Source organism: Aphis gossypii, chromosome X (genome assembly GCF_020184175.1).
Source record: "Aphis gossypii isolate Hap1 chromosome X, ASM2018417v2, whole genome shotgun sequence".
In the NCBI taxonomy this organism is placed as follows: domain Eukaryota; kingdom Metazoa; phylum Arthropoda; class Insecta; order Hemiptera; family Aphididae; genus Aphis; species Aphis gossypii.
Window position 1 is genome coordinate 15,262,887 of NC_065533.1, and position 12,219 is coordinate 15,275,105.

Here is a 12,219-nt window from a genome sequence, read left to right on the forward strand (position 1 = left end):
GCGACTAGCGGCGGCGCGCCCGGTAGGTGCGATTCGCCTATAAATGTAGTTAAAAAACAATCCGCTAGGAGCGTTGTATTACATCTAGCCGTTCACAAGCTAGCTGTTGGGTGTTATTAAAATATTGAAATATAGGAATATATTATATATAAATAAAAAATAGGAATGCTGTTTTCAGTATTCAAAAAATGTAAGAAAAAAGGATACAAAAATAAATAATATTCCAACAAATTCGGCCAATTTAATACCGTGCACGATGCTGGTGGTTATTTAATATACGAGTACAAAATACACTGAATATTAATTTTGGTATCAGCAGAGGCGTATTTATGCACAGACCTATAGGCCTGGGTCTAGAGAGGTGACATTGGAGGACGGAAAATTTTTACGATTTTTTTGTATACAAAATTACAAAAAGTATTTTTCATATAATGAAATCAAATTTAACTAATTTATCGTTCGCTCAAAATTAAACAGCTTCAATCTATATGTACCTACTAAATTATACACACTATAATATAACAAATTATTTATTTAAATATGTTTTATAAGTATATAAAGTACATAAAATATCTCATGGAAACATACAATTATTGAAATAATCCAAAAAAGAACTATTGTTTCTCATTTATATAATTGATTTTATTATATCCCTGTTTTCATTATTGGAGTATTGAAATTCATGGTTGAGAATTGGAAAATATTAGAAAAGTTCTATTTTTTTATTATATTAGAAAAATATCTAAATGTACCTATGTGGCGATGTGAAATTAAACAACTTTTATTATAAAACAATATAGAAAGTTTAAGTTAATAAGAGCAATTATGCATTTATGCAGGAGAAAACAAACACATAATTATCCTTCTTCTTTAATATCATACACTATAATATTATAGGTACCCAATACATTTACTTTTGATTCAAATACTCCTATAAGTTGACAAAATTTACAAACAATGATAATTTTATTTAAACTTAAATATGATTTATTATTTAAGAATTACCTACTTACCATTATGATTATTCGTATAAAAATGTGTTTAAGAATTTTGTTTCGTTTATAAAACATTATTCAATTTAAAACGACTTAATGATATAAATTATTATGATTAAATACAAATTATTCTCCATTGAATTGTTCTCCATTAATAAGGAAAACAAATTGAAAACATATTTATAGTATTATGTTGTTTATTTATGCCTATTTTATCGTCGATTTGATAATAATATTATAATTATTATTCAATAGTATAGAAATATCCAATTATTATCTAACTTATTGTAGTGTTTATGACTAATTTTAAAAATAGAAATTGAGTTACATCTCATTTCGTGGGAAATATTATTATTTTATAAGGACATAACTCAAGATACGTCTGTTTTCGGCGGAAAATACAATATTAGGAGTCTATAAACTATTTGATGTTTAAACTTTATAAGCTCCATGATAGAATGGAGATACTGTCGTTATCATAAGAAAACGAATAAAAAAAAGCCTGAGTGCAGTAACTGATTTAAGTGAGAAGTCGGAAAGGTGTGATACATAAGGTTATTTAATTTTTATCTGTGCGCAATAGTATACTATTGCTAACAAAAAAGATTTTGAGTGAAGCTCGGTAGATAGCTTTATATTATCAACAATCTAAAATTTTTTATATATTATATGTAGTAAAATAAATAAATAGGTACAGTAAAACCTCTTTATAACGGACCCTCTGTTAGACGGAATCCTCCTTATAACGGAAAATTTCAATAGTCCCGGTTCAAATAACATATTAAATTGACCTCTACAAAACGGAAACGGAAAATTTTAGTAATCTAATTAGTAAAAATATCCTCTGTTAAACGGAAAATAGAATTATTTAAAGATAAATTACACTTCCATAAGTATAAACTATATGTATGTATATAATATAGGTATATTATATATTGTGTGATATTAATTTTTATAATATAATTATGTTATTTTTTTTTACTGTATAGCTGCGCGATGGTAGAGTCGTCGTTGTTTATCACTCCGACCGACGAAACCCGCGCACGCTCCAAAATATTAATAGATATGTTTACGGAACGACCCGACAACGGTTGTCCGTTATCTGTGTTTTTTTCCCTCGATCAATACTACGATATTTAATCGTTCTATTCTGTGATTTAATCAACAATTTATAATACATTGTATTTTTCCATGTACAGTCAGTCATTCGTGAGCCGTTGCCCTACCGCGAATGTGAATTTTTGTTGTCTCTTGCGTTTTGTCCTTTTATTTTTATTTATTTTGGCCATCAGTATTTTATTATGCGCCTATCTATCATTATCTGATTTTTAGTTTTAAATTAATAATATTTAATAATATTAATTATTAAATAATAATAATAATAATAATAATAATAATAATATTCTAATAGTTTTAATATTAATAAACTAATATGCCACGTACAGCTCTGACTTTGTCAGATAAAGTTAAACTAATCGAGTTGAAGGAGACACAAAAACTAAGTATGAAGGAACTTATTACTAGATTTAAATGTGGAAAAACTCAAGTTTACGACGCGATAAAAAATAAAGAAAAGATTATGGATGAATGGGTAAATAGCAAAAACTCGGGAAAGAGTAAAAGAGTGAAAACTCCCTCATTTGAACAAATTGACCAAAAGTTGTATGAGTGGTTTGTCAGCGTTCGGTCAAAAAATTTGCCAATTTCCGGTCCAATTATACAAACAGAAGCTATGAAATTGGCTGAAAAAATGAATGTCAAAGATTTCAAGGCTTCGAACGGTTGGCTAGAAAAATTTAAAAAAAGGCATGACATTGTTTGGAAACAAGTTAGTGGTGAGGCTAATGACATTAATCAAGAAACTGTGGTGGAGTGGAAGCAAAATATATCAAGACTCACTGCTGGATATGAAGCAAAAGACGTGTACAAAGCTGACGAAACGGGTCTTTTTTTCAGAGGTATTCCTACTAAGTCACTAGTACAGAAAAGTGAGTCTTGTTCTGGAGGGAAAAAAGCAAAGGATTGCTTAACAGTGCTCATGTGTGGTAGTATGGCTGGAGAAATTAGGAAGCCATTGGTAATTGGCAAGTCTAAAAAACCACGTTGTTTTAAGAACATGGACATTTCTTCGTTACCTGTCATATGGAAATTTAATAAAAAAGCCTGGATGACAACAGAGATAATGGAGCAGTGATTGCGTTATTTTAACGCAGATATGCGATCTCAGAATAGAAACGTCCTAATATTTCTAGATAATGCTGCATGTCACCCAAAGATCGAACTATCTAATAAGAAAATACTTATGTTGCCCCCAAATACCACATCGATCACCCAACCAATGGATCAAGGAGTGATTTACACGTTCAAGTCCTACTATCGTAAGTTTTTGCTACAATCGTTATTATGTAAGATTGATAATTGTTCTTCAGCTCATCAGCTCGCTAAATCAATAAGTGTTTTGGATGCAGTCAATTGGATAGCGTTGGCTTGCGATAATGTAAAAGCTAAATGTGTGCAAAATTGTTTTCATAAAGCCGGGTTCTTTCAAATGAAGGAACCAATACCAATGGTATAGATTTACCAGAAAATGCTTTGAACGATATTAATGAGGAATGCGTTATAGCCAATGTTGATGTAGAAGATTTTATTACATTTGACAGTAAATTAGAGACGCACCAAACTTACGATTCGGCGATTTTTTTAGAAGAAGAAGAAAAAGAAGTAGAAAACGATGATAATGATGATAGCGAGACCAATGATGAGCCAAAAATAAAAGATTTTAAAACTGCAATCTCATACTTAGAAGAATTACAAAAGTTTTCAGCCACCATTTCAAATACAAATCTATTAGAACTTACAACAAAAGCCCGAGAATGTGCTGAAAGTGCTGCTCTTAAACACAAAAAGCAATCAAATATTAAAAACTATTTTTCTTAATTATAAAAAAGGTGCAAACATTACTTTCATTTTTTTTAGTATTATACACAAAACAAATTTAAATATTAAGTCATACATGTATCTTATTGTATAAATTTACGTTTTACGAAGTATTTGCCTAAAATATAATTTTTTAACACATACGTACACATACATAAATTCTTGAAACATTTTTTTTACCTCTCTAAGACGGAAAACTATAACGGAAAAACTGTTGGTCCCAAGCGATTCCGTTATAAAGAGGTTTTACTGTACATCTAAAATACAAAATTAGGAGGTACTTATCAAAATTATTTATATAATTCTAAAAAAAGCTCAAAAGTTCCTCAAATGTTTTGAACATTTTACCTTGTCTAAGTAAGGCTAATATAATTAAACAACCCAAATTTCAAGTTTTTATGTATGTTTTTAACCGAATTACAACAAAAAAACTCCGAACTTAAAAACTCAAGGACTAAAATCCAAAATACAACAAAAAAAGGTCTCTTGTTATTATTCATTTGAAGCAGTATTTTTGGTAGAAAACGTGGCCCATAATTATTTAATATTATAAAATAAACTGTGAAATCCTACGTTTTTTCTCCTTTAACCGCTTTTATTTCGAGTACCGTTTCGAAAATCGAAAAAAGACTCCTTAAAGTATTAGCTCAAGAACATAACCTTTCAAAAAAAAAAAATGCTATACTTAATACTTTTGAACAAGTTTAGAAGGAGAAAAGATGTTTCCAGAATAAAAAAAGAAAAAGAAATAAACACCATTATAAAACCAATACATTCCTCACTTCACTCAGAATCTAAAACGTAAAAAGATAAGTGAATAAACTGAAAAATGATAAAAAGTAAGTTACGTCCTTCTTCGTTTGGGGTGCGGAATGTGTCCATGTGGTAAACCATAATGAACTTGTCAATGGAGTTATTAGAAAAAAATTTAAATGGAAAAATATTTCATTCCGATCTTGAAAAAGCTGCACACATTGCTGTTTTTCAAAGTTTTACACAATGTACAATTATAGTATGCTGTAAATTCCATTTAGGACGAAGTTGGTTTAGGCGTTTACAAAAAAATAAGTTTATTAAAAAATACGCGAAAAATAATTATGAGATAGGAATATGGGTTGAAATACTTTTTCGGTATACCTTATTTAAACCCAAATGATGTTTCGGACGCATTTACTAAAATAATTTAAATAGTTTCATGCAGCATAAGAACGGATTTTTCTGATTATATTCTACAAAATTATAATGATTTTGTTGCTAATTTTGGACCAGAACTATGAGGTAGTGAACCAGACTATAGCGACGAACGGAGCTGAAAATTTTCATATGCATTTCAATAGTCAATTTTATACTACCCACCCTCACTTTCACTAAGTTATTCAAGTACTAATGGAAATTCAAGTCGATACTGATTTAAAAATAAATTCAATAAAATAAATAAAGAAAATACTCGTAGAAAAGAAATTAAAAAAAAAAAAACAAAATTATATGCATACAAATTACAATACTGCAGACAAAATTCATTAATTTGTAACATGGATAGTTATAGTTATGTATCTCTAAATGTTTACTTAGGTTATGAATTCAGTTAGATACTTAGTAACCTATCTCTGAACGACCAGACAGTTTTAAAGCATCGATGTGTACAGTACTTGAAAATTCTACTCAAGCAAACTTCAACAGAAGTTACCAAAAACTGTACAGATTCTTGAAAAAGTATTATAAGTACAAAGTTAACTTTAAGTGTTATTAAAGAATTGTTAACACTATTAGCTGATTTTTTCTGTTTGAACCTAGGATAATAGAAAAATGAATATACAAGGAAACAATCTTACCAATATAAAATGGATTCAAACAGATAAAACATTTTCGTTTTGAAAGGAAGTATGTGATTATAGAGATGCCAGTGAATCAAATCCATTTGAAGAACTTTATATATTGGCAATGCGGTTATTAGTTTTGCCATGGTCTAACGCTGACGTGGAAAGATTATTTAGTTAGATGAATTTGGTTAAAACAAAACAAAGAAATAGAATGTGATCTAAGCTGCTGGGTTCCATTTTAACTATTAAAAGTGGATTAAGGAAGCAAAACGTTTGTTGTGAGAACTACTCGTTACCAACAGACGTCTTAAAACAAATTTCTATATGTTTCATTTTTTTTAAAAAAGTATTAAACTATAGTATTGCATGTTATAATTTTACAACACGATATACAATTGTCTACGCCATATCTTTGAATCATAGTCTATAAATATGCGTTGTTGTTCATAAAAATTATTCAGTTCGATTATAATCGTCGTACGTTGTTGGTATTGTGTGCGATATGTCACGTAATAATATCGAAAAAGTGCGTAAATATTTGGACGATTCATTTGATTCATCTGACTTTTCTTATCAAGATGATTCAGATATTGATCCAGATTTTTCGTTACCAAGTACGAAACAAAATTCATTACCAATAACAGGATCCTTTAGTACTTTTATAAATACTGGATGTGACACCTGGCAATAAATCGTTTCGAGGTAAGCTCATGTGATAGTGATAATAATGATTACAATAATGCTAATGATGATCAATGGTACGAGATTGGGAAGATATACCAGACTTCCAATTTGATAATAGTATTTCAGGAATAAAACTAAATATACCTGATTCTGCAAATGATAATCCTATTCAGATATTTGAAATGTTATGGAGAAGTAAAATAACTGATATAGTGCTATCCTCGACAAATAATAATTGTGGTGTAAAATTAACTTCACAAATTCGTCCACTTAAAAAATACTGTCGTACAGCTGAGTTTCAAAAAGTTGATACGGAGGAAATAAATAAATTTTTGGCCATTTATTTACTTTCTGGATCTATGAAATTTTCCGTAATCCAAGATATATTCTCAAACAATCCACTATATTATCACCCTATCATACTTAGAACTAGAGAGCCTATATAATGAGAGAGTGACCAACTGGGTGATAGCAGCCATTTTTCGTCCAAACATTACTAATATATTCACAGAATTCTATGGTATAATATTTATGATTTGAACATAGAATTCTTACTCTATGTTAAACCATACCTTAGTATATCTGTATAATCGTGATTTGAACCACAGATTTGAATATTTTGGACGAAAAATGGTGTTCATGATCAGTATTAACAGCCAACCAATAGAAAACGTTCAGCTAGTTGGCCACTCACTTATTATATAGGCTCTCTACCTAGAACTATGTCGGGTAGACGTTTTAATTTAAGATGCTTTAGTATTGAATATTATGACCCAGAAAAAATAAATTGTTTAAATGATCCAATGAAAAAAAATGAACCAATTTTTAAAAAGCTTATAAATAATTTTCAACTAGAATATATTCCATACGAATTGTCTATCACTTGATGAATCGCTTTTACTACATCGTGGTCGCCTTTTATTTCGACAATATATAAAACTTAAAAAAAGCAAGGTATGGTATAAAGTTTTTCGAGCTCTGTACACCAGACGGATTTGTTCTAAATATGGAGATGTATAAAGGAAAAATAGAAGAAATTCAAATCAGTTCTACATCAAAAATAAATAGTTTAGTTTTTTGTATCTTGGAAGCTTTTCTTGATAAAGGACATACAGTTTTTATGGATAATTATTAAAATAGTATAAGTCTTTCAAAAAAACTTCTACATCGAAAAACACTACGCAGTAACCGTATAGGCAACCCAAAATGTGAAACTACAAAAAAGTTAAAACCTGGAGAATATATTTGGAGTCGACAAGAAAAAAATTATGTATCTAAGTGTAAAGATAAAAGGGATGTATTAGCTATAACTACAAAGTACCATCCACAGCTTTTACCATCAAACAACCCGATTTGGAAATGAAAAAATAAACCAAATGAAATAATTCAATACAATAATAATATTAGTGGTATCGAGAGGTCAAATCAAATGGTTAAATATTTCAGCAGCCCACGAAAACAATCGCGATGGAACAAAAAAGTTTTACTACATTTGTTAGATATTACAGTGTGGAATAGTTTTTTATAATAATGATTTTGGCTGTAATTTTATGAAATTTAAAGATTTTCGCGATATTCTGATAAAAAATATGATAAACTTTCCAATATATGTAACAGCTAATCAAATGTTTAATGCTCTGAAACAAAGATCCAAAAAACTTACGACCAATGCCAGAAGAAGGATAACACTATCAAGAAAAAATCCCATTACCTCCATAGTATAAAAGAAAACATTACTTCAAAAATTGCAAAATATGCACAAAAAACCACGTGAGGAAACAAACCCAGTATCAATGTAAAGCTTGTAATGTTCCACTGTATCCTGGATCATGTATTGAAGATTTTCCCAAAAATATATAATAAAAAAATTTTTTCATTATTTTAAATTGTATTGTTTCAATTTCTATAAGACTATTATTTTATTTTTTTCATTTTTTAAATTTATTATATAAAATAAACCAAGTTGAGTTGAATTATTATTTTTATTTTACTATTTTTTATTCTATTTTTTAAAAAATATAATTAAACTGCTTTAGCAGTGCAATGATGTACGTAGTTGCAAATAACAATGTAGTGGGACAGTACTGCTATAGCATTATCTCAATTACAACTGCTATAACAGTTATAATTAATTGCGATTTTGAAAGTAGTTTTTTACCCCTCCGAGAATTTCAACTGACCACGAATGTGTATTCTTGTTATTTCACAAGAGACGACAACAACTGCCCTGATGCTCAGGGTTGCCAACCGTCCCGATCGAAATTTATGCGGGACATATTTTTCCCGGTACATAAGGAAATTACCAATTTATCTCTTTCTTAAATTGTATAAATGTTAAAACTCTAAAAGTATGTATTATAAATATTAATTAAACAATTTTTAATCAACGATAAAATGTTTCATTCGTTTTCGAGCAAAAAGCAATAATCTATTATTATATTTAGATACTATGATATTTGAACATTACAGTTATTACTTATTTGTAAATAATATCTAACCTATTACCAAGGTATACGTAGATTGTAGATATGTTTATTTTATCTGTATAGTAATCAGTAATAGCGTTTTATTATTATGGTATAATACGCTGTATTGCCATCTTCAGTTACGCGGTGCTTACGGTGATGTGATGACATTATTGTTAGTGCTTAGTATATTGTTTAATAATTCGTTCGATTAATATCATATTCAGCTTATTAATATTTGTCTATGCATTTTTCGATCAAAGTACTTATTATTGGTGTACTGAGTGTGTATATAATAATGAGTGACTCTGAAGAACAAATTATTACTCATACTCCACCAAAAAAGGTAAAACGCCTTTGTACTTTTCGTGAAGTATGGTTAAGTTCATATACTTGGCTTAGAAAATCAGAAAATAACAATTTGTATGGTAATTGTAAGAAAGACTTTTTAATTACTCATGATGGTAAATATAATGTGCAACACCATGCAAATAGCGTTTCTCATAGACAAAAAGAAAGTCCTAGTAAACAATTATATACAATAACTTCATTTTTTGTTACGAAAAATACATAGGAAAGTTAATAAGTTAATTTGGTGGAAGTTTGTAAAAAATTTCATAATAAAAAACATAACTTATCTTATAATTCTTTTGATTGTGATTTTAAGTTGCTTCTTCAAGTATTTTCCGATTCAAATATACCCAGTAAAATATCTTGTGGTCGTACTAAAACTGAAGCTATAGTACAAAATTTACTTGGGCCGAAAGCAGAAGAAATTATAGTTAACGCCTTACAGAGTATTTCTTATTTTTCAGTTAATACAGATACATCTAATAAAGGAAATAGAAAAATATATCCAATTGTAGTTCAATATTTATATAGGTCATCTAACAACTCAGCATCAATTAGGAATTGCAGCTAACAGAGAGTATATGAACAGCCTTATTGATATTACACTATAATTAGCAACTCAAGGATTGGCCTTTAGAGGACATGATGAAAACAAAACATCATTAAAAATAAGAAAATAAATATAGGTACCATGAAATTATTATTGAACTGTTTATTTTGTTTTTGAGGAATTTTAAGGAAGCTTACGTTTTATTTTCTAAGCACATTCCCAATTTTTCTGAAATATTTAGCAAAGATTCTAATCATAGTCATCATATATAAGATGAAATCATTGATATATGTGAAAATAGTGTTAGATATTCAATTATAGAAATTAGAAGAAGTTGGACCAGGAATATTCAGTATAATGTGTGATGAAGCACGGCAAGAAATGCATACTACAATGCAATAATAAAATGATTTTATTTAATATTAAAGTATTCAATATTGTGCTTTTTATTTTTTATTTTATCATGATTTGTTTTTTTTTAATTGCTATATTCAGGGGTGGCGAACCTATGGCACGCGTGCCAGAAGTGGCACGTTGACCAAATTTCAGTGGCACGCAAATATTATTTATCTTAAAAAGAAATTTTAAGAATCAAATTTATAAGTTTGTAATAAAACTTTACATATATACTATTTATTTATTAAATTATATACCTAATAAAATGTGTGTAATTATTGCATGCTTTTTCTTTTCATCTTACCTAGTAAAATTCATTTTATTTTTTTGGCACGCGAGCATATTCCAAAAAACTTGATTTTAAATTTTGACACTTGACCCAAAAAAGGTTCGCCACCCCTGTGCTATAAAGACGAGCAAATATCTCTTTGTATTCGATGTGTAAAAGATTTAGATATTAAAGAAAGGTTTCTTGGATTTATTGACTGTTTTGAGAAACAGGATGCTCAAACTTTAAGTGACCACATTTTAAATTATCTTCAAACTCGTAAAGTAAGAGAAAAATCGTGAGAATGTGGTTTGGAAATTTTAATGGAGTTCAATCAAAAATAAAGACTAAATTTCCACATGCCACTTTTACACATTGTATGGCTCACAGAATCAATCTTGTTGTTGTGGATACATGTAAAATTGTTAAAGTAACATTATTTCAATAAAATATTTATTTTTAGTTTATCGGCTAATGAGTAAATAAAAATTACAATTTTTTGTTTTTAGGAAACTATAAGCTTTTTCAATACTATTAAGTGTATATATGTTCATTTTTCTCATCCCTCTAAGAATCGCCAATTAACTGATTTACAAAAAAATTTGGCCTTAAAAATAAAAACTTTCGAAGTAATAAGTAACACGAGATAGGACTGTAAATAAGAAAACTGCGAAGCTTTGAAACAATGTTTCAGAAGTTCTCTTATTGAACTTAAAACAGAAATTGAAAATGAAGCTGATAGAGATGTAAATGAATAGGTATGATGTGGTACAATGAAAATTTGTATAATAATATTTCCTATTATTTACCTATATAATATAACTAAAAACCATTATTTGTATTCTTTAGAAATACTCTCAACAATTACAAATGGACAATTTGTTGTAATTTCATTTACCAAGAGCCATGTATTGTGTACCAGTAATATACTGTGCAGTATGTATAAAATATTAATAGATAAAAATGCTACATTAGAAAAATCCGCTAAATTAATGAACAATGTAATAAAATCAATTGAAGACTCTCGAACTTCTGAAAGTTTTTCTAATATGTGGACATCTATTCAAACATTTGCCAAAGAAAAACATTTGCCATAAGCGGCACTTGGTAGAAACTCATGTGGGTTTTTATTAACATAAATAATAATAAGAAAAAATAAAATTACTGTTTGTAACATTTCTAAATTTCAACAACTACTTCTGTGTCAAACAACGGCCTCTTATTGAAGCCTCAGCATCAAATTTGTCAATTATATACCTAGTCATAATCTATAGGATATTCTTTTTGTATGTATAAGAGAGCTAAACTGTTTAATCGTTCTTGGTTTATTGTGACTCTTAAGTATGTTTTTAATCGCTGCAGAGCTGAGAAACTGCGTTCGTTAGATGCTGTATTTGTAGGAATGGTTAAAAAAAATCTTTAATATATTTATAATAACATGGGAATCCGATTTGTATATTATTAGATTTGATATAATTTATCTTTTTTATAATTGAATCACATTCATAATTTATAAATAATCTATTTAATATTTTGATCTCATTTGATTTTACTTTGTAAGTATTACAAATTTCTTCTATTGACTGATTACTAGGACTTTCATTAAATAATATATTATTTATAGAATTCAACAAACTTAAATAATTTTCCTTGAATTACTGTTCATACACATTATTACTATATCTACAATTCCATAAAAAACATTTGTACGGAAATGGTCTTGAACAGTCTGTAAGCTTCGATTTTTGTCATT

At 28.4% G+C, this 12,219-nt stretch overlaps 2 protein-coding genes across 2 annotated transcripts; both read left to right on the forward strand.

Moving 5' to 3' along the window:
* Positions 1 to 2,427: 2,427 nt before the first annotated feature.
* Positions 2,428 to 3,189, forward strand: LOC114130249 (tigger transposable element-derived protein 4-like). Its single transcript, XM_027995179.2, has one exon. The coding sequence runs from the start codon at positions 2,428 to 2,430 to the stop codon at positions 3,187 to 3,189; it is 762 nt and encodes a 253-aa protein (XP_027850980.1).
* A 21-nt stretch (positions 3,190 to 3,210) lies between these two features.
* Positions 3,211 to 3,932, forward strand: LOC114130250 (tigger transposable element-derived protein 1-like). The gene is made up of 2 exons (XM_027995180.1): positions 3,211 to 3,476; positions 3,530 to 3,932. Exons 1-2 carry the CDS (start codon positions 3,211 to 3,213, stop codon positions 3,930 to 3,932), a joined length of 669 nt encoding a protein of 222 aa, XP_027850981.1.
* Positions 3,933 to 12,219: the final 8,287 nt, after the last annotated feature.